Below are 27676 nucleotides of genomic sequence, written 5' to 3'. Positions count from 1 at the left end.
TTCCAAGGGGGAGCGAAGCTAGTCCACTGGACAAGAACCTCAGTTCTTCGGTCTGACACCGAGGGCCTTGCTCCTCCAGTCCTCCGCTGTTTCTCTCCCCTGCTTTCCCCCAGCGCCACCCCACCTGCCCCGCTTCTGGGCAGCAGCCACTGCAGCTGCCTCCAGCTCCCAAGACACGGCCTAGGTGCGGACTTGTGGCTCTCCTGCCTGCAGGGACGCACCGGGGGCCCCGGCTGGGTGAGGGACCCCCAGGCCTCATAATGCACCGTGGGGTGGTGCGTCCAGCGACTCTGCCTCTTTCTCCAGGGTGCAGGGTCCTCGAGGTCTGTGCTCCATGAGCGTGTCCTCCGGGGCCCACTCTTCTTCGGACGTTCTTCCTCAGAACCCGGCGCGCTCTGGCCACGCCGTAAAGGGGCAGACAGCAGACGCTGCCCCGGGGCCGTGGCCGCGCCTCAGTTCACCTGCCGGTTGCAGTCCCTCTCCCCTCCCTGGGTCCCCCGTGACCTGGGGGCTGGCCGCCCTGGCTGGCCTGCCTGCGAGCCAGGCAGGGCAACGAGCAGGAAGCCAGGGCACGTGGGGTGCAGCCCGGCCGGGAGCTGTGGATGGTCCTTCCGGGGGGAACACACCAGCGCCCGCGGGCAGACGTGGTTCACTTTCCCTGGGAGTCCACACCCACTCCTGCCCCGTGCCCTCAGCGCTCAGGGCCGGGGGTCGGCTGGGAGGTGGGGGTCCAACCGACCCCAGCACCCTCACAGTGGCCGAAGTTCAAAGGCTGAGGTAGCTGGAGACACAGGCACAACAGCCCGAGGTCCCAGGTAGGAGGCGTGGGAGGGGCAGGTGCAGCCCAAACCTTGGTGGCATGCAGGCAGCCCACTGGGGCACAGCCTCTGGTGTCCCTCTCCATGCCCGGGCCAAAGGGGTCGTAGGGCAGCCGCTGTCACCAGGCCAGGGGTGAGGCCATCCCAGAGCTGCGCGCACCCTCCCCGGCGTGCAGGTCGCTGAGTGCCCGCTGGGGAGGGAGGAGCAGGGGGGAGGGTTTGGTCAGGGGTTCCAGGAGCCCCCTCCCCCCTCCAACACCCGCCCCACCTCATCCCACCACCCAGAGCCAGGGCAGAGACTTACCGCCCCCTCCTCAGTGTGGGGGCGGGGATATGCCTCTCCCTGGGGGGTGCTTTCCCAAACCCTGCCTCACAGAAGACCCCCTCTTTCGACCTCTGCCCCTGAGCTCTCCTGAGAGGGGCCCCTTAGGCCTTCCACCACGGCTCACCTCAAACTTGCTCATGAACTCCGCAAAGATGCCGAAGAAGGCCTCAGAGGTGGTGGCTTTGGAGTCCTCCCCAAAAAAGGCCAGTGCCTTGCTCAGCTCCTCCATGGCCTCCCGCTGCAGCCCGTCCAGCGCCCGCAGCACCGGCTGGGCAGTCTCCAGGAACGACTGGTGGGCTGCTGCTCAGGAAACTGCAGACCCACTGGGTGCTCCCAGGTTCCCAGGCAGCGACCCCGAGCTGCCCCATGCCCGTCTGCCCCAGACCCGGTGCTTAGCTGGGAGCCATGCCTGCTCAGGGGCACCGGGCCTGCCACCCCCAAGTGCATCCTGAGACCGGCCACGCGCAGCCCAGCTGCAGCCACTGCCCTTGCTCCTCTCCGCAGGGCGACTGTCTCCTCCCTCCCGGCTCCGCTCAGCTGCCACCGCCCCTCGTCCACAAGCATTCACTCGGAGCAGTCCCCTGTTCCTCTCCAGGCCTAGGCTGTCTCTCCTTTTCCATGGCACTCGTCACTGTCTGTGCTCAGCGGGAATGTTCCTCTCTCCTGTCTTCTGGTGGGCCAGGGCCTGATGAGCCCTTTTTCATATCTTATAACTTAAGTCTGGGCGGGACTGGGGACCATGACGATGGGACAAGGCAGAGGCTTTGGGACAGTCAAAGAGCCCCTCCCATCTACACACAGACTCAGCGTCAGTGCTTGGATTCTAAATGGCCCGGGACAGACCCTCTTCCAGCACCCCCGGATACACAGCGGCCTCTGCCCAGAATCTCTGCAGGGAGACAGGGCCCGCGGTGGTCCCTGGAGCCACAGCCAGCTCTACCTGACCCCACCCCACCCCGCAGGGTCCGCCACGGCACTGGGACGGGCTGCTCGGAGGATACCGTCATGACCATGGCAAACTTGTCCTCGCTGCAGGGGGACATGCTCTGGCAGGCGGCCTGTATCTCATTGATGGTGCAGTGGAGGTCATCCAGGTCACTGGTCAGGGCCCGTTGGTTCACTGTAGCGAAGGGGACAGAGCCTCAGGGGGCCACGCTCCCAGCCCAGGACACCAGGGCCTCCGCCTCGCTGCCCACCCACCCACCCGGCCTACCTTTGGCAGCCAGGGGCACAGTAGGCAGGTCCTGCGCAAAGCCCAGGAGTTCGGGGAAGTGCTGGCTCAGCGATTTGGCAAGGATGTGCAGGAAGGTGGACTTCCCGTCCACCGTCTTGGTGGAGTTCAGCTGCAAGGGACCCCCAACACACAGACTCCTCAAGGACCCCTGCAGATTCCCGATCACACGGGCCAGGCACTCTCAGCCCTGCTCCTCCCAGACTGCGGCTCCAATTCCTGGCCCTCGACACTCACTGACCCCAAAGCCCATAAACCGACTGCTAGTGCTCCTCCCTCCGAGGTCTCGCCTGCTGGGGCGCCACAGGCCTCTCCGGGAGTTTGGGGGGTCCCTGGCCCAGATCCCTGAGACCCCAGGAACCAGGCGGGCGACGCCCAGCTAGAGGAGGGTGCAAGGCTTTTCTGTCCTTGTCGGCAGATACAGCCCAAGAGCCTCTGACACCAAGGAGATGGGGGGCATCGCTCACAGATCTTCCCTCTTGTGGCGTTCTGGAAGCATCCGTGGCTCATCTGAGCCCCAGACATTCTGAACCATTTACATCTACAAATGGAGCTTTTCTTCCTCTTGCAGCCCAGGGGAAAGTCCCAGAAACACTGGGGGAAGGACGGGCACTTGAGCGCTGACAGTGCTGATGCTAGCGGGGGGGGCGCGTACAGAAGCCTGCCAGCTGTGCTGTCCCTCTCCTCCTGGAGCTTTTGCTCCCTGCTCCCCACTAGTCCGCAAGTCCAGATCCCCAGGCTTGGCTCAGAGGAGCACCCGCACCCTCCCCCTGCCAAACTTTGCTGCAGGCGAGTCCGGGCCTGGGGGCAGCCTTCTCTCCCTCCCGTGGGGGGAGGGCCCTGAGCGGCCACCCTGCCACAACCTGGTCGGGCCCGGCCTCCCCAGCCTCGCTGGCAGAGCAAGGCCGGCGGCTCACCTCTGTCAGGAAGTTGATTTTGAAGCCTGTGGTCTTGTTGGTCTTGGGCTGTCCGTCGTTGAGATAGTTGCCCATGGCCAACACAAACTGTGGGAGGGAGAGTGTGCAGGCGTGGGCTCACCCCACCCCTCACCGTGGGGACCCTCGGGGTTTGCCTCCAGGCTGGAAGCCCCTGGGTGGTGGGGGGGGGCAGAGGGGCAGGGAGTGACCAGGGAGGGGTGTGCCCTGACCTCCAGGATCTTGGCCAGCTTCCGGCTGTTCTTGAGCTCCAGGGAGGCCTGGCGCAAGCACTCCAGGCTGCCCCGGATCTCTTCTGTCTTCTCCTGCAGGGTGGCTTGGAAGTGGAGGCTGCGCAGGCGGGTTTTGTATTCGGGAACGGAGAGCATCTGCCAGGAAGGCAGGGCCGGAATTATGCGCGCATCCGGACAGGACGGCCAGGACGGCCAGGAGACCCCACTGCCCCAACCAGCCTCGGGTCGGGGTCAGCGGGCTGCCCGGACCTGGTAGTCCCTTAGGAAAAATAAGCACAACCTCTAGGGGGCGCCCTCATCCCATTTATTGTGCTTTGGATCAACCGTGGGACTTGACCCTTAAAGGTGTCCGCTGGGACTCAGGTGTGAGCCTGGGGGCGCAGGTGGAGCGGGACCGACGCGGCCCCGGGACAGAGCGGGAGCCCGGATGGAGGCGACCAGGGCCGCGGAGCACAGCCCCTGCCCTTGGGCGGGGCCCACGGCCGCCGCACCTGCAGGACGAACTGGTCGGGCTCGCTGAGGCGGCCGGGCGCCTCGCGGAAGGCCTGGAGGCGCAGCTCCTCGTCGGCGTCGGGCGCGAAGAGCAGCAGCTGCGCCAGGTGCGCGGGTTCCAGGCGCCCGGGCTCCATGCTCATGAGCACCTGCCGCAGCTCCGCGGGGCTCAGCTTCAAGTGCGCCAGCAGGATGGCTGCGGGGCGGGGGGGGCGGGGGCGCCTGGGTGAGCCCGGGCTACTGGGTGGAGCCTAGAGGTTCGCGGTGGCGGGAGGCGGGGCGGGAAGGGGGGGACCTGGGCGAGGCAGGAGCCGGCCAAGACGGAGACGTCTTCCCTTCTTCCCTTCTTCCCGGGACGGAGGACAGAGCGAGGGCGGGGTTCTCGGGGACACAGAGCTAGCTAGACCTGAGTGGGGCCTGGGGCGGCGGGACCAAGGAACCTAGGAGGGGCCTGGAGGCGGGGCCAGAACTGGGGCCCCAACAGGGGCGGGGCCTACGGGGGTGTACCCAAGGCCAGCACCTGTCTGGTGAATCGGGCAGGATGTGGGAGCTGGGAGGGGGCCTTCACCCTGCTGGGCATCGGGTACGTTTGCGGGGGATTGCCTACAGCCTAATCTCTGTCATCCAAGGGCAGACCCGCAGCTCTGCGGCCCAGGGAGGGCGGCCCCCTGCTCCCCCCAACCCCTGGGACGCCCTGGCCCCTCACAGGTGTTGTAGGCCTTCTTGTGGGACAGGATCTCCACCACCTCCTTCTTCCTGAAGGGCTCAGGCCCGGGCACTGGCTCTGGAAGGGTCAGTGATGGTTTAATGAGCGGAGGTGAGGCGAGGCTGTGTGGGAGGGGGCCACAGGGGTGCAGCCACCCCAACCGCCCAGATGCCCCCTGACCCCGGCCTTGATGGATCAGCTCCAGGCATCCACTGTCCCAACACATGGACTCTGATGCCCGGTCCAACACACTCCGCATGCACAGTGCATGGCCCTCCTCCCATCCTTTGACCCTTGAGTGGGTGGGACTGAGCTGGCTGGGTCAGGGGGATCGGTCACCTCTGGACCTGGTGGGTGCTTCCTAGAGGGACAAGGGCCTCTCTCTTCCCCCTGGAACCTCTCTTCCCCCTTTCCACACACAGTGTCCCTGGCTGCCTGGAGCCCCACCCAACATCTACAGGGAGACACCCAGAGGGCTGAGGGGAGAGAGGGACTGCAGGGGAGGGGTCTGTGGGCGCCTCCCGCCCCCCTGACTCTGGCTGTGTGACTGAACAGGTCACCTGGGCTGCCTGCGCTCTCTCCTGGGAAGGTGCCAGAGGCCCGGGATCAGTTTTGAAATGAGGGTGGAGGGTGTCTGGCATCTGGGAAGCGTGCTGCAAAGCCAGGTGTTAGCGTTCTGATTTGGAGGCAGGAAAACCGAGGCTCGGGAAGGCTAACTCAGGGACACAGTGAGTGAACTAAGTCAGTGCAGACCTTCGGGGCTCTAAGCCTGGGACACCACAGAGACCTGGGCACGGGGGTCCCCCAGGGCCCTCGGGCCACTCACTCGCAGTTTTCTGGGTGCCGAAGTGCAGCTCCAGGTCGAGGTATTTCACCATGTCGCTCAGCTTATCATAGTCAGAGTCTTCCCCGAGCTGCAAGGGAGAGGCAGGCCCAGAGTGAGGAGGCACCCCGGCAGCCGGCCTGCCGTCCCCAGAGGGAGAGCCCCTTGAGGCCCCGGGGTGAGCCCAGAGGCAGGGGGCTGCAGGAGAGGTTAAATCACGCACGCTCGCGCCGGCTCCTCTGGCGGTCAGTCACACACACACTTGGGACACTCTCCACACAGAAGCCAGCAGCCGTGCCGGGACCGGGGGGAGAGGCTGCAAAGGGGCTGCAGCCACCCAGGGGGCTTCGAGGCGGCCGAGGGTCCGGCCCTGTGCCGAGATGTCCTTTGCAGGGAGTGAGCTCACCGGAGCTGCCCCAGGTTTCCCATGTGGGGGGAACTGAATCAGGGAAATGCCACAGGGCAGAAGCTAAACAAGTTCTCAGTGCTGCTGCACGGCACCCTGGGGCCCCTGGCCACCTACCTGACCCCAGATGGTGCCTTCCGAGTTCTCCACCTGCTCCCACCGCAGGCGCTTGACGCTCATGTGGCTGGTCTCGCTGCGGCGGTGACCCAGGCCCCGGGACAGCATGGGGGGTGCACAGGGCACGGGTGGGGGCAGGGGGGGCGGGGGCGGTGGAGGGACTGGGTGGCTCAGCTGGGTAAGGGGCTTGGCCAGAGTCTGAGCGGGGCCCCGGGGACCATCCGGGGTGCGGGGGATGGGCTTGGGGTCATGGAAGGGCAGGGGCGGCGGCGGTGGGGGGCTGAGCGGGGGCGGGGGGATGTGGTCAGAGACGGAGGAGTAGGTCAGGGAGCTGCCCTCCTCGCTGCTGCTGATGCACTCGCTCGCGCTGCTGCGCTCATTGGTCACGAAGCTGCCTTGGTCATCGTCGTGGAAGCTCATCTGCAGGGGGCAGAACGGGGGTGGGGGGTGGGCTGGGCTCAGGGACGGCGGAGCAGGGGGCGAGCGAGGTGCGGGAGGGTGGGGCGCCTGGGGCAGGGGTGGGAGGGCCTAGGGACAGGGACAGGGTATCTGGGCGGTTAGCCCAAGGTTGGCGGGGGGGGGTCCGACAGCGTGTGGGGTACAGGACAAGGAGTGGGGTGACCTGAGATGGGGTGTATGGGTAGCCCTGAGTGTGGGGTGTCCTAGCTTGAGTCAAAGGGTGTGACAGCTCAAGCCAGGGAGAGGGGTGGCCTGGGACAGGTCCCCAGGGCAGCGAGCTCAGGTGCACTGTCCCCCTCGAAGACCCCCCACACCGCACCTGCTTCTGGCCCTCCGCCTCCACCTGCACACTCACCTCCTCGTAGTCATTCTCCGGGCTCAGGAAGTCGTCCCCCATGGGGACCCGGGGGCCCAGCTGCTCACTTAGGGCGTCCAGGAAGCGGTCGGTGTCTGAGTCCCGGCTTCGCACAGGCCGGGAGAAGGCGAAGAGCTTCCTGCGGCTGGTCTGGCGGGCCAGGTCCGGGCTGGGGGGGCTGTCAGAGTGGACGGGCCCGGGGCCTGGCTGTGGGGAGGGCGCCCTGCTGCTGTCCAGGCTGGCGTAGGGGTGAGACTCGGAGCTGCTGGGGGAGGCCGGGCCCCCCGAGCACAGTGGGTAGTAGCAGGGGGAGGGCAGGAGTTGCTCGCTGGGCCAGGAGACGCCGGACAGGGTCCTGGGCCCTGGGGTGGGGGCGGGGGCACACGTGAGGACGCCGCTCCAGCCAGTACCTGAGTTCCGGGTGCGGGCTGGGGGGGGGGCCCAGGGTCGGCGGGCTCTGTGTCCCTGGGCCCCCCGCCTTTTCCTCCCTGGACACGGTTCCCAGAGGGCGATCAGAGATTAGAGGTGGGGGCACCGTTCAGGCCAGACCCCAGCTCGTCTTGGAGGGGAACCAGCGGTCCCACTTGGGAGCCACTGAACACAACTCAAAGGGCCGAGGGGCCTTCTGCAGGCCTCGGACCGGCCTCACAAGGCACCTCGCACACCCCACTCACAGGAGCCAGCTGGAGGGGCAGAGGCCAGCGCTGCCCTCACAAGCGGGGCTGGCCGGGGCCCCACCTGCTGTGCCTGCCGGGCTGGGCACGGGCGGGGAGGCGCGGGATCTGGACGTGGTCCCCATCTTCCCTTTGAAGCTGCTGCTCAGTCTGGACTCCAGCTCCGCGTAGACGGCCGACATCTGCAAGGAGAGGAGGCGGGAGTCCCGCCGCCCTCCCCTTCCCCGCGTGGCTGTCGCACGGCCCCAGAGGCCAGGCCTGGCTGGCCTGGGAGGCAGGGGTCTGCCCCAGCCCCCCACTGACACCGCCAGGGCAGAGCGGTCTCACCATCTTGGGGTTGGGGGTCTCCGGGAGGGACGTGCCGTCGCCGGCCTGGCGCTCGCCCGGGACCAGAGGAAGAGGCATCTCGGGGAAGTCGCTGGGGCCTGCGGAGGGAGGAAGGGAGGGCGGACTCAGCGGTGGGAGGTCTGCTCCGGCGCTGCCCCAAGACCCTGAAAGACCCTGCCCCAAGAGGGCCGCCGCCCCACCCGTTTCTGGGGACTTTCCACTTTGCAGATGGGACGCCCTTGCACCCTCTCGCGCCTTTCGGTCCCGGCCTTACCGCAGCTGAGGCCGGCCTCCAGGCCCTGGGACCGCAGGCTGCGGCGGCACACGGAGGAGGCCCTCAGGGAGCTCCGCCGCTGGGGCTCGGGCACCGGCGACGGCTCCGGCGACGGCTCCGGCTCCAGGTCCAGCGACGGCTCTGGCTCTGTCGTGGGACAGGAAGGAGGGATGGGCCCTTGCCTCTCAGCCAGGCCAGGAGCCACGAAACACAAGCAGGGGGAGGGCAGCAACCCGTTGCATCAGCTGTGCCCCTGGCCTGCTTGGCTCTAGGAGAGCTGCCCACGGGAAGCCGGGGGTGGGAAGTGGGTGCCAGGGGCAGGAACACGGAGGTGGTGCTAGCCAGACCTCGGGGCCTGGGGGAGGTGGCCGGCACCCCACAGGGCCTGTCCTCAGACCAGAGCCCAAGGCCCTGCAATCTGAGGTGTTGATGCCCGGCTGCGGCTGCCTGCAGGGACGAACGGGGCGAAAGGAAGTCCAGGTCGAGGTAGGGTGTGAGACGCCTGCACCCAAGACCTGTGGAAAGCTGGGACACTCCCCCTGCTAACTGTGGGTCCCCGGGACTGGGACAGTGCACACACAAGGGCCAGCAGGTGGGCCTGCCGGTCGTGCACAGCAGGCGCGGAGCGCCCGGACAGAACGACCGGGCTTCAGTTCCTGTGGCCCAAGCAGCAAAGGGCGTGGTTTTGCAGGCACTTGCGACAAGGCCTGGCAGGCCCCTGTGCTCGTCAGTGCCAAGCCAGGTGTGACCAGGCTGCACACTCACGATCCAGGTCTGCACACAGCACAGCCACCGAAGTCCCCCCACCCCCCATTTCGTGGATGACACACCTGAGGCCTTGGGCGGTTAGGTGGGGTGTCTAAGGTTATGCTGCATTTGCTCCTGAGAGCTGGGAAGGCGCATCTGAGGGGCCGGGCGTGGGACCCACCGGCTGTGGGGGACAAGTGTCTGCAGGGCCCAGGGGCACTGCTGTGTGGGGCAGGGAGCCGCGTCCGCTGTAACGCCCAGCAGGTGAGAACGGCCCGTGTCTGGGCCAGGGCGGGGCCGCTCACCCGCCATGGCTGTGTAGCCCAGGAAGCAGGCGATTTTCTCCTGGCAGAGCTCCTGCTCCTCGTAAGTCAGCAGCTGGTAGACGAACTGCCACAGCACCTGCTTGGCAGGCGTGTCCAGCACGGGGTAGACGTCCACGATGAGGGTGTCGATGTTCCTGGGGGAGGGTGCGGGGGCGAGGCGTTCCTTACCCTGGGCCTCGCCTTAGGGAGTGGGGTGGGTGGGGGGACGGATGAGGGGGGCCTTTCTAGGCCACAGATCCCAAGCTGGTACCCGACCCCCCTTCCCACCGCCCAGACAGAGAAGGGGACGGGAGGGGAAGCTCTGGGGACAGGCTGCCCAGAGTCAAATCCCGCCTCTGCCGCTTACCAGCCACGTGACCTTTCTCAAGTTACTTAACTTCTCTGTGCCTCAGTTTCCTCATCTGTAAAATGGGGGTCAAAAGTGCCACATACTGCACAGCGCTGCAGTGGGTGAAGATGGAAATGGATGGCGTGTAGGGGGACAGCTGAGTCCCCGCATCAGGGGCCAGCGAGGGACGGCCCCTGGGCCGAAATCTGTCCCGCCCACTGCTTTTGTAAAGACTGTTTTGTCGGAACGCGCCACGCCCATGTGTTTATATGTCGTTGGTGGCCGTCTTCAAGCTACAGCAGCAGAGTCGAATAGTTTCGAGAGAGACTGTGCGGCCCCCAAATCCTAAAATATTGACCACCTAGCCCTTCGTAGAAACAGTGCGCTGACCTCTGCATTGTATGAAAAGAAAAGTGAGTCCTCTTATACCACCGCACAGGAAGGTGAACTCTGGTGGGATAAAAGACCAGGGTGAGAAAGCTAAAATTATGGCGTTAATAGAAGCGAAGGCAGGAAAACATCTTCTGAGCTGGAGGCAGAGACAGACACACAGAGCACTTGGGGAACTAGAGAACCAGACTCGGGATGGAGCACACAGCACGGTGATGATGCAAAATAAAATTACACCAAGCAGAGCAGAGACGCCGGCCCCCCTCCCAAGAGCCCGTCAGACAAAGGGGCGCCCGCTGCACGCACTGGGCGTGGTGGGCAGCGACGGGGGCCAAAGGGGATGAAAGGTGGAGGCAGCCCACTGTCCACCGACCAATGGCTGGACCGACAACACGGGTCCGGTCCACGCGGGGGGACCTGTGGCCCTAAAACAGCGAAAGAGATGTCACAAGTGGGACGAACGCTGGGAACCTCTGAGTGATGGAAGTAGACACGGATGTCCACAGAGTGTAACACTCTGTTCACGTGACCTGTCTGGAACGGGGGAATCACAGACAGAAAGTGGGCCAATGGCTGCTCACGGTGGGGCTTCTCAAAGAGAGAAGCAGGCGGGGGTGGAGGCAAGGGGTGCAGGGTTCTTTCTGAGGGGACGAGAATGCTCTAAACTTCAGTGTGGTGGCAGTTGTGCGTACATGTACAACATACTAAAGCAGACTGAAGGCCAGTGCATGGAATTCCCAGGTGGGTGAATCGTACGGCACATGAATGATGTCTCGATAAAACTCTTTCGACGAAAAAAGAAAAAGGATGAACAGGTGGGGAGCTTCGCGGCATCCTGACGATGCCCCTCTGGGCCGAGGAGTGTGGTAAGTGCAGCTGCTGCCCGTGGGCTACAGAAACACAGACACCAAACTGAGCCCCAGGGCGTCGGCCCGTGGCGTGGTGCGTGCCTGCAGGTGTGCGGCGTCTTGCTGACACGGGAAGTACTGTCCCTGGCGGGCCCCACTGTCCACGCCGCCGGCGATCGATCACTGTCAGCTTCACTTTACAGACAAGGCCTTGACTCGCGCAGGTCACGTGGCTGGGAAGTCTCAGAGGCAGGTGTGTTCTGGTGCAGCCCCCCATTCCCCACTTGGGGGCCCCTGGTACCAGCTGCTGCTTCCTTTGAGCCTCCCCCAGAGAAGGGGGGTGACAGGGCTCAGGCAGGGAGGCCTGGATGGTGAGTCTGGGCAGGATCTGGGGCCCGCCCGGGGCAGGGGCCCGCCCCACCCTGGCCTGGCCACCTGTGCTGGAAGAAGCTCTCGAGGGCCCGGCAGACCCCGTAGCGCTCGGGAGGCGTGAGCAGGTGCTCCAGCTGCTGGCTGAAGGTCCTCCCCTGCACGCGGATGCTGGACGGCAGGATCTCCGCCACCCACTGCAGGGAGGTGAGCGCCGAGGACGGATTGGGGGAATCCAAGGAATCGGAGTCTGCAGGGCCACGGACGGGAGAGGCACAGGTGACCCGGTGGCCCCAGGCCAGGTGGCCCCCAGGTGCTAACGCTGGGGGGAACTCCTGGTATCTGTGGACTCAGCCCCGAGGCCAGGGGTGGGGAGGGAGAGGGAGCCGGGGCGGAGTCCCTGAGGTGGTCCCGCAGTGCCACCTGGGGAGGGACGCTGGGAGGTCTGGGGGCAGAGCAGAGGGGCCCCCGCAGGGTCTCTGTGGCCGTGGGGGTCTCACCGCTGGCGAACGGGACGGGCCCCTCCTCGACCACCAGTGTGGGCATCGCACCACTGCCCTGCAGCATGGACACCACCTTGTCGTGGGAGCAGTTCCTGCCAAGCAGAGATGGCCCGGGGGGGCCCCCAGCAGGGATGAGCCCCGCCCAGGGCCACCCGCCAGGCCTCCCACCCCGTCCTGCCCGCAGAGGCTGCACAGCACGTCCACCGTGGGGCCACGCACCGGGGCCAGGGCCCTGCCTCTCCCACCCGTTAATCTTTGCAGGAGAAGCTCCAGGCCCGGGACCTGCTGGGCACTTCTGGGTGCAGAGGGGCTCTCACCCATGCCCCCCCCAGGCAGGGGTTCCCTGGCGCCCCCTCTGTGGAGCCGGAGTGTTTTCTGGCTGGAAGGACAGACTGGCATCCCAGCCAGGGCAGGAGAATACGTTCAAGGGTTCCCACAGGACGAGGGACAAACCCTAGGGACCAGCTGCTCAGAGGAGATCAGGACCGTGGCCGAGGGGTCCCGAGAGGCAGCAGTTCACCACCAAGCTCTGGCGTCCCCAGTGGCCTCTGACCTCATGTCCAGTCCATTGAGGAAGAGGATCCGGTCACCGGACCTGAGGGAAGCACTGTCGGCCGGGCTCCCTGGGGGCCAGAAGAGGGGGCGTGCTGGTCAGCGGGGCAGGGCCACTCCCATTGCCCAGGCCGGAAGTGGGATGGGGACCAGTGGGGCCTCCGCAGTTCTAACCAGGGGGTGGCTCCACAGTGGTCGGGGGGTGGGCAGTGCCGGGGGCGGCACGGGCCACTGGTCAGCCCCGAGCTGTTGGGGAGGCACTGACACTACGGGGGTCCGGGGAGCAGCGTTCCTGCAGCGCCTGCGCCCCCGGAGGGCCCCCCCGCAGGACACTCAGCCCTCAGCCCTCATCTGAAGGTCCCCAGCGGAGACTCCTCTGCGCCTCTGTCCCCAGAGGAAACCTGTCTGCCTGGAGGGACACAGTGCCCTCCTCGGGCTGGGAGACACGGTGTCCATCATGCGTTTTAGGCTTTGGCGTCGGGGGCCTTGCTGACACCGGACTGACCGACTGTCCCTCCCAGGGCTAGCTGACTCCTAGACAGAGCAAGTGACCGGGCTGCAGGCGAGCAGGCCCTCGCCAGGCAAACCCACTGGGCCTGCCCGGAGCCCACGCCTGCTGGCCTCCTCGATGGGCTCTCACACCCTGAGCCACGGAGCACGTGCCTTCATCACCCAGGGCCGGGCGCCAGACAACTAGGGACAGCCCTGGGTCCCTGGGTCCCCGGAATTAATTGTTCACACTAGCCCGTCCGAAGCCTGCTCACCCCGCCGTGCCTGTCCCTTCCCACAGAAACCACAGCAAAGGGCTTGCGTGCCCCCAGTTCCCACTGGCTCCCTCTGCCTCGGATGGCAGGGCGCCACTGGCCTGGAGGCTGGGTTGCGCAGACCAGCACACCTGGTTTTTAACACGGCCCTGGGCCACGGGTCTCTGCCCACACGCGTGGAAGAGACAGGGAGGTGGCAGTGGTGGTGGCGGCATTGTCAGAAGGGACCCGTCTGAAGAGGGGGGAGTAACCATTTCAGGAAGAAGCTCCCTAGAGGGCAGCCTGGGACCTTTTCCAAACGACAGTATGTCGACCACTTAGTGGCCCACAGGCCCGATAAGACCCTGAACGCAGGGCTGGACCTCGGGATTCTCCAGGGGCCGCGACGACGACGCAAAGGCGCCGCGGCACTTTCCCGGGGACCAGAAGACACCCGTCTCACAGGTCGTGTGTGTGCTGGAAGCGCGAGGTGCGGAGGGCAGAAAGGACGCAGCCGCAGCCGGGGCCCACATGGGGCTGTGTCGCCAAGAGCACCAGGCTCGGGTGCCGGGAGGGGATGGGCCCAGGCCAGAGCAGGTGACCAGGCCCCGTGAGTGGTCACAGGGAGTTCGGTCAGCACCAGGACATATTTCCGGCCTCTGGGGACCTTCCGCACTGGAATGAGCTGCCTCAGCAGACGGGAGTTTCTGCTCCCCTCCCCCACCCCTGCACGGGCTGGAGGGGCAAGGAGGAGCGGTGCCTGCTCTGCCTTCTTCAGGGCGCCACCAGCCCAGGGGCCGGAAGGGGCAGGCTGGGTGGGCGGGGGAGGGGAGTCCAGCCAAGGGGACTGGGTCACGGCAGAGGCCCCGCAGCCCTGACGCCTCTCTGGGCCTGGCCTGCTTGGCAAACGCCCAGGTCACGGGGACGGTGGCACCCCACAAAGTGCATGTCGTCTGGGGTGCAGCCTGGGCGGATGCCAGCTCTGCTCTGGCCGCCTGTCCCAGGGAGGGCCGCCCTCCCTGTGGATACAGAAAAGGCCTGGATGGGGAACTTGGTTCACCCGGCTCCGGGTTGACCCTGAGCTGGGACGGTGGTGGCCCAACCCCAGCAGATGAATGATTTGGACGTGCTACCGTTGCTGGGCACGCAAAGGACACAGACTACACGAGGCTGGGGGGGAGGTGCTGAGCAGAGGCCTAAGGGGGTCCTTCACCCCCTTCCCGGACAGCCCCCTACTCCTCACCAGGCAGGACAGACTCGATCCAGACAGGCCCGTGGCCGCGCAGTGTGAAGCCGAAGCTCTTGTTGCCCTTGTAAATTCGGACTGTCCTGGGGAGAAAGAAGGCGCCGGGTGGGGGTGGGCAGCATGCCCTGCCCTCGGGAGAAGGGGCTGGGAGACACAGGGGACTATGTTCCCCTTAACGTCCCCCACCCGTTCACCCACCCACGCCAGGTGTCCATGCCTCGCCTCCCCCCCCTCCCCCCCCCCCCCGCGCCCTCTGTCCAGTCTGCGTGGTGAGCTCATCCAGGAGCAGGAAGTGTCTGCAGCCCATGCGCCGGCCCCGGTACCTGCGCGCGCCCCCCGGGCCAGCGTGGCAGCCCAGCAGCGAGGGGGTCTTGCGCGGAGGTGGTTCGTCCGGGCGGCGCGGGGCGGCGCTGGCGCGCGTGGACACCAGGAGGCGCTGCGGCCGCTCCTCGCTGCGGCTCCGGCGCAGCCGCTGGGCGCTCTGCGCCCGCCGGGCGCGGCACAGCTTGCCCAGCAGACCCTGCGACACCACCTCGTCGAAGCGCGCCCGATGCTTCTTGGGGATGAAGATCCTGCCGGGGAGGCCAGCTGAGTAAGGGCGCGCCCTCAGACCGTGCCCCGGTCACCGCAAACCGCGGCCCAAAGGCACCTCCTGGCGGGTTCCACCCTCGGCTCTCCCGCCTCGACTCAGGGTGGCTGGGGACTCAGCAGCCCGCACCCTCGCCTCCCCCCGGGTGTCCGACCTTGCTCTCTGGCTCTGCGACCTGGGCCAGCCAGGCACTGGGCTTCAGAGCTGAGGGCACTGGGGCTCCTGCTCTCAGAGACGCCTTCAGGAAGTGGTGAGAAGCAGCGGGGAGGCTCTCATGGCCCCCCGTGTGGGGGCCCACACCCCGAATGTTTCCTTGGTGACCATGGGTCTCCTCTGCGACCTAGAAGCTCTCTGAGGGCTGGGTCTGTAGCTCAGCTTGGAGCCACGGCGACCAGCCAGGCTCGGCCCATGGGAGGGACTCAGTGACTGAATAAACAGGGGTCCACTGTGGTCCAGCCGCACACCTGAGTGATGGTAGCACTTAACACCCAGGGGGACTCCTCTGTCCACAGCAGAGGGCTCTGAGGGCCCATAGCTTTCCAGAGTCAACGCGGCTGGCCCTTGGCCCAGCCCTGGGGTCTCGGCACAGTGGCAAAGCTCTGTCACCAGCCCCTGGAGGTCTGGTTGTTAGCACCCCCACCCCCCGCCGGCTGCATTCCACGCTCCCTTCCCTGTTTTTTGGGTACCAGGGGCCAGTACCAAGGGAAGAGTGGGGAGGGGGTGGGGGGGATTGGTGGTCTTGCAGCCAACTGAAATGCAACCCCTCGGGGGGTGGCCCGTGGCCCCCACTCAGTTCCCTAGACCTCTGTGAGCAGGATTAATGAGGCCAGGTGGGCAGGACAGCTGCCTGCTGGCAGGGCAGGGGCGCATCAGGACCCCCCCACCAGCCCCGCCACACACCACGAGTGGGCTCTGCTCCTGGATGTCCCCGGAGACCAGGGGGACAACATGAGGGGCCGACTCAACGCTGCCAGGCGCATCCTTGCCTGAGCCGCTCATGCCTGCCACCCACAGCAACTCCCCGGAACCCGGAGCCTCGGCCCCGTGCCCCAGATGGCCACTCAAGGTCTCTGGAGCCTGACACCTCCATCTGCCCGCCCTGCACATTGCCCACACCCCCCTGCACCCACCACATGCCTCTCGCACAGACAAAGGAGAGATGACAGGGCGGAAACTGTCCACCTCACACTTCGGGCTCCGGCCCCAGACTCCAGAAGGCGTCAGCCTGGGGCCAGCCTGGGCAGGGGCCAGGCGACCATCCCAGCTCTGCCCTCCAGCAGCAGCTAGAAAAGACCCTGCTGCACCAGGACCAGGGAGAGTCACCGAGAGCACAGGTGGGGGGAGGCTGGGGGGCCGGTTCCCTGACTGGTGTCCGTGGGGCTGAGCTACACAAGGAGATGAGCTGCGTTCAGGGTCAGTTCTGCTCTCTCTGCCCCGGGCGCGGGGGGCTGGGGGCGGGGAGGGGGTCAAGTCTAATCCATCTCCAGGTTCCTTCCGGAGCCGCCCTAGGCTCCTCTCTCTCCATGACAGGCCCTGACTTTGATCTCTGCCCAGTTCCCTGGACCAGCCCAGGCGCAGGAAGGAACGAGGGCATTGCAATCCCAGCCGTTAGTCCCCTGCCCCCATCCCGACCCCAAGGGCGGCGCGCGGCTCCCGGGCGCCCAACGCGGGGAACTCGCTCCTTGTACCGTCCCCGTTTACGTCCGCCCTCCCCTGCCTGCGGACCCCAGCCAGGCACGGCGGGTGCCCACAAGGGCAGGAAAGCCCTTCAGTGTCTCAGCCCCACCCCCTCTCAGTCCGGCCGGAGTCGGGTCCGCGGAGCCCAGGGCGCACGGTTCCCGGGGGCCGGGGCGCAGTCGGGGAGCTACCGAAAGTGCCGGGAGAAGCCCTGGTCCTTCCCCATCTGGAGCGGGCGACAGCGGCGCGGCAGTTGCAGACGGCAGGGGGTAGCCTAGCCCGGGAGCTGAGCGAGGGCGCCGCGACTCCTCGAGCCTCTGCCGGGCCAGCGCTCACGGCCCCTCCCGGGCCAGCACGGCCCGCGGCCGGGCGCCCGCCCCTCCCCAGTAGCCCCGCCCCGCCCCGCCCCTCGGGGGGGGGGATCCTTCAGCTAGCTCGGAGGTATCTGGGGCGGCTGGAGGCTGTCAAGCTCCCTCTCCTCGGGCCCCTTCATTAGACCCTCCCGGGCGCGTCACCTCCGGTCTCCGGCCGGCCGGGCGCCCGGGTCCCTCGCATAGCGGCGAGTCCCCAGCACCCGCTGCAGGGAGAATGGACCCGACAGTTCGCAGGAAGTCCCGACCGTCTCTTGCAGAGCACGGGAAGGCTTTCTTGGGGGGGCGGCGGCCGCTGCGCTGGGCCTGGGGGGCTCCGCAGGAGTTGGGGTCAGCAAGAGGAAGCCCCCTCTACCTATCCAGGGCACGCTCCCACCGCGAAGAGGCTAGCGAGGGGGGCCCTGAATGCCACTATCAGCCGCAGAGACCGCACTCTGAGACCGCGGGGAGCCATGGGGGTGTCTAAGGATTTACGGGGAGGTGGAGTGACCCCAGAGGTTTTGCTACACCAGGGGAGGGGTGATGCAGGGTGTTGGGGGGGACACGTTTCTAGATTCTAAAGACAGAGGAAGGAGAGTGAGTGGGGCCCTGGTGAGTGAGTGGAAGCGAGCTGGGGCGGCTCCCGGGTGAGTGGGAGGGGCGAGTAGAGGCCCCCCTGAGCTGGGAGGGGAGAGGAGAGGGGGGGACAGTACGGGGAGGAGAGAGACCTCAGGAAAGGGTCTGGGTCGTTCCTCCGGCTCTGGGCCTGCCGCTCCCCAGCCCTTAGAGCAGGAGCAGCCCCTGGGGACCCCCCCCCCGCGGCATTGTCCTTTCTCACTGGTCCCAGTGAGTCGTGACTGCAGGCCAGGAAGGGCTCGGAGCTGCGGGGGAGCCGGCCGGGGGCCTCCGGGGGGACATCAGCACCGGGCTCTCTCCTCACCAGGAGGCGGTCACCACCCAGACAGGCTGGGACTTTGGAGGCAGGGGACCGCCGCCTCAGTCATTGTGGGGAACAACTCCCCCCACAAAAGGTCCTGCCCCCAGGCTCCTGCTGCCTGCCATGGCTGGGGGGGGGCGGCGGCAGGGGGGGAGGGATGACACTGCAGACCTGACCTTTGATCTCTGGCGCTCTGTCCAGGCCCTACTACGTAGCACACCTCATCCCCACATTCCTGACCCACAGTGACCCCTCAGACTGCATGTCTCCCCTGCAGCAGCAGCAGCAGGAGGAGGCCGGAGCCGTGTCCCCCCCTCCCCCAAGCCCGGTGCTCAGCCCTGCCAGGGCGGGACGTGTCTGAAAACCCTCTCCGTGAGCCCAGCTCCCTGACACCCACGGGGCGCCGGCGTCCCCTCCCGACGGAGCCGTTTCTGGGGGATCTGCTCCAGCTGCGGTGGCCCGGCATCCAGAACCAGGCCTGCGTGGGAGGGCTGTCTGAACCGTGCTGTGGGCCGAGCAGACGCTGGCACCCAGCAAACACTCCTGCTGGAAGCCAGACCCAGCCGGCCGGGCACATGCTGCCTCGGGCCAGGGAAGGCGCCGCAGGAGCCCAGCAGCGGGCACGTCGGGGCAGGGGACTCCATTGGGGCAGCACGGGGTGGCGGGGGGTCGGGCAACAGCGGACCTTCCCGGAAGCACCTACCCCAGCCAGAGTGCACCCCCAGGGACAGATGACTCGAGGGCCGTAGCTCTCAACCAGGGGTGATTTTGCTCCCCAGGGGACTTGTGGCACTGTCGGGAGACAGTTTTGGTTGTCACAAAATGACACCTGGAAGGGGACTACGCTGCTGGCGCTTGCGAGTGGAGGGCAGGGATGCTGCTAACCACGTACAGAATGGCCCCCCCGTGACAGAGAACTATTGGGCTCAGAGCGTCAGCAGTGCCCCGGCTGAGAGGCCACCGCAGGGAGGAGGAGACCGTCCCCAGGGAAGGCCACCCTGAGGGAGCATACAGGCATGCCCGCACCCCCGGCCACACGGCCCCCCAGAATTCTCCCAGAAGCTCTGTGTTGCCGCGTCCCCGGCACCTGCCAGAGCAGAGGAGGGAGAAGGCGGCGCAGCTGTTCCCTCGCACCTCACCCCCGGGGGCTCAGCCCGTCCCGTTTCTGCTCGGGCGGCAAACACTCAATGCCACGTGCCGGCAGTTTTCAGCCTTTTTCATCTCACGGTGCACACGCACCAAACACGGAAACTCCGTGGCACACCAGAAAACGATATTTTTGCCCATCTGGCAAAAAATAGGTATCAGTGTGATTAATTCACACTGGATGGTTATTGTTGTGTTGGCTGTTGTCATTTTTGTTTTATCGGACAGTCTGAAGGCAAAGGGGTCGGTGCCCCGGACTGACTAGCCAGGCGTTGCTTGCTTTAAAAATTCTTGCGGCGCGCCAATGGAAAATCGCTGCACTATGCATAAGACATACCGTAGAATTCTACACTTGAAACCTGCATGATTTTGTTAACCAATATCACCCCAATAAAATTAACAACATCTTTTCTGTTTGCAGGTGGCAGAGTTCGTTTATGTGACTTCCTACCACGAGCCCTGCCGGAGACAGGCAGGTATTACCAGCCCCTTTTCCAGACAAATCACAGAGGTCAGTGAACTGCTCAAGGTCACACAGCCAGGGAGCACCCTTGGGGTTCAAGCTAGGTCAGCCGGGATTCCAAACCCTCCACCACCTCCGCTGCCCCCCCCCCCCCAGCCTGCCCCTCCCTCTCTTTCCGTGTTTCTGGAAACACCAGCGGACCCCAAAGCAGGCTTAGCGCTCCTGCTCCCTCCTGACCACGTCACACTTTCCGCCGCCTGGCCTGTCCTAATTAGAACGCCATCACTTCATCAAACTGGGATCCCTGTGGGGGCAGACCCAAATTAGGATGCGAGCCACGGGAGTAGCGCTGTGGCACAGGAAGACCAGACCCTTTTCTGGCGTGGCCGGCACTGACCTGAACGTCCCCTCAGGGCGGCAGTGCCAGCCCGGAGAGCTTCCTGTCCTGAAGTTCAAGTGCCCTGTCTCTAGGTCACCACTAGCCATGTGAGGCTATTGAGCCCCTGAACTGTGGCTAGTGACTCTGGGAAGCTGACTTTAAAATGTTACCAAATATGCACTCAATTTAATTTTAAAGAGTGACATGTGGCTGGTGGCTCCTGAGCCTCACAGTCTCAGGGCTCCTTCTCCTTTGTCCCCAACTCTTCGGTTTTGACCCCTGGGACCAGCCAGCTCTTGGGGGGTCCAGCCTCTGGCCAGCACGAATGCCCACGCGTGTGCACACACATGCACACGGCTCCGGGACTACCTTTGGCTGCTCAGGCTCTCACTGGTGGGGGAGGAGGGTCCCCAGGGCCACACTGAAGCTCTTCACGGCCCCTCCATGGCCCTCCACTCAGGTAGGAGGACCCACAGCCGGGCACAGTCGGGCACCCTGCGTTGGGCACCCTTAGGCCTGTGCGGCACTGCCCTTACTTTGGTGCTCAGGGGTCCACCCCTGTGGCCAGGTGCCTGGCCCTGATGAACTGCCCCTTGGGGGCTGTCTTCCCACCTCCACAGGACATACTGCCAGACCCAGCGGTCACTGACTGAACCACAGACTGGCCCCAGCTGCCTCCTGCTGGGAGCCCGCCCTGATTGCCCCCCTCACCCCCCACCGCTCAGCCCTGGGCTGCCTCCGAGGGCACTCATCTCCCATCACCCCCCCCCCCCAGTCACAAGTAACGGTGACTCCCCCATGCCCCACTGAGCTCCCTTGGAAACGTGCTGCTGCGTGGGGATGGCTGCACCCCTGGGCCACCAGGGCCTGGGGATGGGATGGGGTGGGGGTGGGGGGCTGAAGCCACACTGCCAGGGCTGCCCAGCTGGGCACCGCCCCCTCCTCCAGCAGCCTCCCCAATTTTCCTGTCGCACTCGACACGCGCTGACAACACAGGCTGCTGTTTCATCCTCCCCGGCAGCGCCCCGGGGGTGCTGCGGGGGGCGGGCATCCCCACGTGGCCGGCCGGGGTTCCCCGTTTTTCCCAGGCTCTCAAATGCGAGCGCCCAAGGGGGCGCCTCCTTCACCCCGGCTTTTCCCGACGAGCTGCCGGTGGCTTGGGGGCGGGCAGCGGCTGGGAACGGCGGGCGTGAGGGCTGTCTGGGAGGCAGGCAGGCTGACCCGGCAGGCGGCAGGCGCGGCAGGGACCGGAGCTGGGGCAGCGCCCGAGGGAGAGGAGGGGAGCTGGGAGGGCCCCCGGCGGAGTCCGGCTGCTAGCGGTCTTGAGCCGCGGCGGCGGGGTGCCAACGTCCCAGGGGACAGCCCGACGCCCTCGCCCCTGGCCCAGCCCTGGTGGGGAGGGGCGGGATTCGGGGGCGGGGGCTGCCCACCCATCCGCTCCCCAGGGAGCCCTCAGCGCCGGCACCGCATCTCCACCGCACACTTGGCTCCAGGAATAACTTTTCCTGTCTCCTTTCCGGAATTCCCCAGCCCCTAACTCACCCCAGACAGCTCATGGTGGCCGCTTTCGGCGGCCTTCCGTGCTCCGCCGCCGCCGCCGCAGAGCCGAGAGGCTGCGCCCGCCCGGCCTTGGGGAGGGGGGGCGGCCAACCCGGTCCCTGACATTGGCCAGGCCCAGAGGGAGGGGCAGGCTGCGGGGTGAATGGCAGCGAGGGGAGGGGGCGGGCTGAGTCCGGGAAGGGGGAGGAGGAGGGCTGGGGAGCAGGGTGGGGAGAGAAAGCCCCACGGCATCGGGGCTGGGAACAGCCCTCAGGCCCGCGGGCCTGGTCACAGCTGGGCAGTGCAGGGCAGTGGCTTCTGGCAGGAAAGGCGGGGGCTGGGCTCACGGAGGGGACTCCGGGAGGGGGTCCGGGGACTCCCTGCTGCTTCCGGCCAGGACCCACCAGGAGATTTTTGTTTGTTTTTCTGAAGAATAAACTGAAAGGTTCCAAAGCTGAGCAGAAGACAGCAGGTGCCCAGCTGACCGTGTCCACATTCTCCTGCCTGCCACTCACTTGCTGTGTGACTTTGGGCCAGCCTCTTAACCTCTCTGAGCCGCAGTCTGCCTCGGTGAACTGGGAATAACAAGAGCACTGGGGGAGTCAGCCAGAGACAGTTCCTCTGGCGTCCTGGGGAGGACCCTGACAGGCTGCTGGCATTGCCCAAGGGCAAAGGGCGCCAATGGAGGAAGAGGGGTGGGAACCGCCTGGCGCAACCCTGGACTTCTCACTGCGCCCTGCTCTGTCTCCAGACAGAAGCAGGCCTGTCTTGGCGTCCTGTTGATTCCTGTGACCTGGGGTTTGGGACACAGCAGGGTGGGCTACGGCGTCAGATCAGGAGGTGGCCCCCTCGGTGCCCGTCCCAGGCCAGCCGTCGGCCGCCCTTTCCTTCTTAATCCAAGCGATGCCCCGACCCCCGGCAAAGCCAACAGGTGCCCTTCTCTGGGTCACCGCCCACCTTTGTTCTGGGGCTGCGGGGCTTGGGGGTCCAGTTCAGGAGCGGGCCACGCAGCGGCAGCAGTGCCTGGGATGGTGGGGGTTGGGGGGGACCGTGGGCACCCCTGAGTGCGACCCCCCCGCCTGCCCACCCCACCCCAGACAGAGGCACCTGAGGCTGTCCAGGAGCGGCCCCCGGGCCTCGCGGGGCAGGGCCAGGGACAGCGCCCGCACCAGCTCGTCCACCCGCTGCTCGGCCGCGAACTGCTTCAGGGCGGCGGACACCTGCTCCTTGGCCGCCAGCTGGTCCCCCAGGATGTCGTCCACCTGCAAGGGAGGGTCCTGTGAATGAGTGCCAGGGGCCCCTCGCCCCCCCTTCCTCCCTCAGTCTACCTCCGCAGGGCCACCGGCCTGCCCGAGGAGCCGCGTGCTGCCTGGGCCTGGCAGGGAGCTCTCTGCCCAAGTCACTCCACCGGGAGCCTCCACGCGGGCATGCCTGGGACCGACCTTGTTGCACAGAAGCAAACGGAGGCTGCTACAGGCACAGGAAACGGGCCCAAGGTCGTGGGGTCAAGACTCGGGCCCAGAGACAGCCCTTCTACCGAATGCCGTAAGGATCGAAGGAATCAATACGACAGCTCACACGCGTGCCAGGCGCTCGGTAATTGCCAGTTACTATTGTTACACCACTCTCCTCCCTTCCCCTACACTGTTTGCCTCGATGCCGCGGAGAACGTTCTGGCTCCGCCTACAAGCCCTGGGGTGCACGCCTATTGTGACTCCCTCGGTGCTGCCTCTGGACTTCTGTTTTCTTTGCCTCCGCGTACAAACCCGCTGATGCCCGTCTACTCAGAGGGATCTGTGCGGCCGGTGGAAACGGGCACGTAGACAGCCATTGGGGAGATATGTGTCGTTTCCTGGCTGTTCGGCCACAAAGGGAGGAAAACCCCAAATTAGGTGAAAGGCAAGACCCTGGCAGTTACGTTGTGGCTTTGGCCATTAGGATGCTCTTGTCCAGGGCTTCGGCTCCCGAAGGAATGGGGCAGAAATGTGGGGACAGCAGAGCTTGTTCAGGGCAGTGGCAGAGCCCATAGGACGCCCTGAGCAAACTCTTCCTGAAGGATGCTTTAGGGCCGCCGTGCTCTGAGTTGCCATCCTTTTCTTGGTGCTAAGCCTGGGTGTCCAGCGCTGATGCGGTGAACTGTCCCTCCCGCAATTGCTATCCTGCCTCAGCGGTCGGAGTCGACTTCCATTGCTCTGTAGCTGGGTTCACTGCATGCTCTGTAATTCTGGACAATGTTGGTTCCACAGTGAGCATTTCTTCATGTTTTAACATCTCGGAGGTGAGGATGTGTCTTACAGGGAACTGTCACTCCTGCACGCAGTTCCCATGTGAATTTGGTCGTAGGTGTTCCTATGGTTACAGCCACTGAGTTCTGTGCACCACTGGTAAGACATCTGTCCAAATGAGACTGAGCGTCCTCTTTCTGTAACCACTAAATTGAGCTACGAGACAGGGATGAGGATGGGTGTGTCGTGGGTTAATTGGCAGGGATTTTGCTTTCTCAGCAGAAAATGAAACAGCGGTGCATCTTGCAGTCAACGGTGTTTTAGATTTTGTGCGAGGTGGTACCACTTGGCCATGAGAAAGCTGCTGTCGGAGGTGCGAGGTTTCTTTTCGGGGCGATTAAAACGTTCTAAAATTGACGGTGGTGATAGCGGCCCAACTCATGACTTTACTAAAAACCACTGGCTCATACAGTTTTGGTGGGCCAGTTGTACGGTAAGTGAATTCTGTCTCCGTAAAGTGGTGTAATAGACGCGCCAAAGCGTGATAAACAGGCCAGTGAAAGAAGCAGGTTACCCAACGGAACACGCCGCCTTGCCTTTTCATGGTATGTGGTTGCACATGCGTTCGTGCAGTGGAAATATACACGGACACCCTGAGCGGACCCTGAAGCAGAGGCGGGAGGCTGGGAGGTGAGCGGGCACCTCTCTCTCAGGGGCGCGTGGGGGCAACTTCAGCCAGGACCAGGGCTGTCTGGCCCTCACTCTCCTTCCGTCCACCTCTGAGCTCGGATCAGACGCGGCGTCCTTCCCCTCCGCCCTCTGCCCTCCACTCGCAGGCGGATGAAGAGCCGAAACGCACTCTTCAGGGGCCTCCCTGACCACCGTGTCCGAGGGGCCGCCATCACTGTTCTTGTCTCCCCCTGTTTGTTTCTTCACTTTATTGGCCATGACCTGCAATAGCTTGTCTTGTGATGTGTCGGCTCCCTCCTCGTCTCTTTGCCCACACGAGTGTCGGCTGCACGAGCGCGGGCTCCCTGCCTGTCCTGTTCCTATCATGGTGCGAGATCGATAACCGCTAAAGGCACACACCTAAGCGTCTCTGCCGCCTCCTTCCCTTCGGCTCATATAAAGGTCCAGGTCTCTCCCAACCTATAAAGGACTGTTAATAAAGTCCTCCTCTCTGCACACCCTGGTCATCCTCGTACTCTTTTGGCCCAGTGCTGTCCCACCTGCTGCCCCTCCTGGTCAGCGTCCGCCCCACTGGCAGCTCCCCGACTGGGCTGTGGCCAAGGACCCCACCTGGCAACTCCCACATCGTGATTTCAGCCCAGAGCTTGCTCCTGGGTCTCGGGACTGCATATCCAGCTGCTTCCTACCTGGTGGCACACGGGGATTAAGAAATGCTTTTTTTTTTTTAATTACTTATTTATTTTTAGAGAGGGAAGGGAAGGAGATAGAGAGAGAGAGAGAGAGAAACATCAATGTGTGGTTGCTGGGGGTCATGGCCTGCAACCCAGGTATGTACCCTGACTGGGAATCGAACCTGCAACACTTTGGTTCGCAGCCCGAGCTTAATCCACTGAGCTACGCCAGCCAGGGCAGGAAGGCTTTCTAGAGGGGGCGACACCATGGAGGCAGGGGGTTCAAGGGCATCAGTCAGAGGCCATGTTCTGGCATGTCTGAGCCCTGGCACATGCACACCACAGGTCTGCGGAGGCTTCTGTCCCCTCCTCCAGTTATGGTGGTCCGAGACCCAGACCTGAGTTCTCACCCCTGCCCAGCCCCGAGCACAGAGCCTGGCACATGGAAGGCATCCGGTGGAAGTGCACGCCACCGAACCAAAGAGCTGTGAGGGGCCGGCCATTCTCACACGGCATTTCCTGCTGTCGCCCTGCCAACCTCAGTGTCCCTCAAGGTGAGCAGGGCAGGCTGCAGCCCCCCGAGGCCCCTCCCCGTGCACCCACCATGCTGGGAAACGGTGGTGGTTTTGAAATCAAAGTCAGCGGCAGCCTCGAGTCAAAGGAGAACGTGGCTGGCTGGAAAGAGGCTTTATGTAAGAAGGGGAAAAAAATAGTTCCTCCCTCCTGGGGCCTGTGCCACAGTGCGGTTTTGGTGTCAGCTATTATCCAGACACTCTCAACCTACATCTAAGCAGCAGACGCCATCACGGGACGCAGATGGGTTTTCTGTTTAATATCAGAGTCTTCAAGGAGGAAAAACTGGGGCAGGAATAGCGCCGGTGAGGATCCAGGAGCCAATCGTCGAAAACCAATGGGGGGGCGCCCCAGCAGTGGCCCTGGTCTTCCTGATTTGTTCTCAGCCTTTGGGGGTGCTCGGCGAGCCCGAACCAGAACCCACCCTTTCTGAGCCCCCTGGCTGGAAAGCGCACCGCAGCTGGCCCGGGCATCCAGCCGGGCTCCACCCTCTGCGGGTGGCCGCCCAGGCCCTGCTTTCTGGCATGTCTGCGTGAACGCCCTGCCCGTCTGGGGGCTCCGACCGTGCCCCTTTCTGAGTTTCCCGGGATTAGATGGAGTCCGGGACCGGCCTTCGGCGCCGCCGAAAGTCAACTGGGATCACAGCGGACATGACTAGTTGCTACCGTCTGAATGTTTGTGTCCCCGTCCCCAAATTCACCGATGGAAATCCTAACGCCCAATGGGATGGTATTAGGAAGCGGGGCCTTTGGGAAGTGGTTCGGTGCTGGGGGTGGGGCCTTCACGAGTGGGATCAGTGCCCTTCTGAAGACAGCCCGGGGAGCTCCCGAGCGCCTTCTGTCGCGGAAGGACACAGGCGGCAGTGTGCGACCCAGCAGACGGAACTCACTCCACCACTCTGGCGCCCTGGTCTCAGCCCGCCGTCTCCCAGAACGGTGAGAAACAGGTCCCTGGTGTTGGTGAGCCACCCGGTCCCTGGTATTTTGTTACAGCAGCCCACGGGGACTGACACGGGCAATAGAAACAATGATGAACTGCTACACACGTGGAGGGAAGTCGAAGACGTAATGTCGAGCACAGGAAGCCCAGCACGAAAGAGCATGCGTTGCACGACTCCGTTTATATGGCGTTCCCAGGCGCAAACCCATGTGTGATGATGCGAGCCAGAGGAGCGGCTGGCTCGTGATAGGGAGGGCGGAGAGACAAGGACAGAGGTGCGTGGGAACCTTCGGGGTGAAGACATCACTCTGTGGCTTGCATTCTGTTATCTGTGCATTCTCTTAGTCTATGTTTTTATCAGCATGGTGGTTGCAAGGGTGTGCTCACATAAAATGTATTGAGCTGTACGCATAAAACACTTTATTATATACCTGTATCAACTGTATACCTCAGTGAAAAAGGAAAGCAACGCCCACACATCGAAGTACAGCCCCTCGAAACGTGAGCGTCACTATGTTTTGTGGCAAATCTGTTCCTAGGAGAGTCCCCATCCCCACGTCGTGTGAGCCTCAAACTCCAGACTCACTCCAGGTCCTCGGAGAAGGGCCGGCGGAGCGCCGACGTGCCCCGCCCACACGAGCCAAGCCCCGCCCACCCTACCTTGCGGCTGAACTCCTGGGCCTTGCGCCTGCGTTCTCTGTGCACGGCGTCGGGGCGCTTGCGACCCCCCAGGCGCAGCAGCTCGCGGCCCAGCAGGAGGCCGCGGCCCGGGCGCGCAGGTCGCAGGGCTGTGGTCGGGGGCGCGGAGCCGGCTCCCGCGCCGGCGCCGTGGTCGGGGCCCGGGAGCACCCCGAGGCTGGGCGGCACGCGAGGGCAGTGCCGGGCCAGGCGCACCAGGCGCTCGCGGCTCAGGCCGCCCACGGCCAGCCCCTCCACCTCCAGGATCTGGTCTCCAGGCCGCAGTCCCCCAGCGTGCGCGCTGCTCCCTTCGGCCACTTCCAGGACGAAGCAGGGGCCGGAGCCGCCCAGGCGGAAGCCGAAGTCCTCGGGCCAGCCCTGGTTGGTGGTCGGCATGGCAGCGGTGGCCTTGCGTCTGGAGAGAGAGACAGCACAGGGGTGTCCTTGTGACCCTGTCCGCGGTGCTGCATGCGGCGGCTCAAAGGTCCGGGACCTCTCCTTTCGACCTCCAACTGCCTTGGGGTCTGAACTGCTGGGTCCAGCTGTGCCTGAAATGCACCAACTTCCGTGTGACAAAAGGACTTCCCAGTAAC

At 64.9% G+C, this 27676-nt stretch overlaps 1 protein-coding gene across 3 annotated transcripts; it reads right to left on the bottom strand.

The window, feature by feature from the left end:
- LOC123807279 (Grid2 interacting protein) lies at positions 1 to 27479 on the bottom strand. Of its 3 annotated transcripts, XM_045820965.1 has the most exons (22): positions 27066 to 27479; positions 22415 to 22569; positions 14551 to 14799; positions 14225 to 14310; positions 12240 to 12309; positions 11684 to 11778; positions 11250 to 11433; positions 9228 to 9382; positions 8176 to 8322; positions 7902 to 7999; positions 7639 to 7756; positions 6901 to 7262; positions 6087 to 6506; positions 5567 to 5654; positions 4741 to 4818; positions 4034 to 4230; positions 3522 to 3677; positions 3292 to 3378; positions 2357 to 2486; positions 2145 to 2263; positions 1268 to 1432; positions 1 to 1009 (listed from the first exon to the last, which is right to left on the bottom strand). In XM_045820965.1, exons 1-22 carry the CDS (start codon positions 27477 to 27479, stop codon positions 938 to 940), a joined length of 3645 nt encoding a protein of 1214 aa, XP_045676921.1. In that variant the 3' UTR covers positions 1 to 937. The 3 variants fall into 3 exon arrangements, with proteins under 3 accessions (XP_045676921.1, XP_045676938.1, XP_045676931.1); XM_045820982.1 differs by lacking the exons at positions 22415 to 22569; positions 27066 to 27479 and adding an exon at positions 21311 to 21324; XM_045820975.1 differs by lacking the exons at positions 22415 to 22569; positions 27066 to 27479 and adding an exon at positions 16685 to 16805.
- Positions 27480 to 27676: the final 197 nt, after the last annotated feature.

Source organism: Phyllostomus hastatus, unplaced genomic scaffold, assembly GCF_019186645.2.
Source record: "Phyllostomus hastatus isolate PE091 unplaced genomic scaffold, TTU_PhHast_1.1 phas_contig_150, whole genome shotgun sequence".
Classification (NCBI taxonomy): domain Eukaryota; kingdom Metazoa; phylum Chordata; class Mammalia; order Chiroptera; family Phyllostomidae; genus Phyllostomus; species Phyllostomus hastatus.
This window is presented reverse-complemented; position numbering and strand designations above follow the sequence as displayed.

Coding starts and splice junctions, on each gene's coding strand:
- LOC123807279 (XM_045820965.1), bottom strand. CDS start 27,479: ATGCCGACCACCAACCAGGGCTGGCCCGAGGACTTCGGCTTCCGCCTG. Junction 14,311..14,550: donor GGCCCGGGGGGCGCGCGCAG/GTACCGGGGCCG, acceptor CTTTCTCCCCAG/GACAGTCCGAATTTACAAGG. Junction 8,000..8,175: donor GGAGGCCGGCCTCAGCTGCG/GTAAGGCCGGGA, acceptor CTCCCTCCGCAG/GCCCCAGCGACTTCCCCGAG.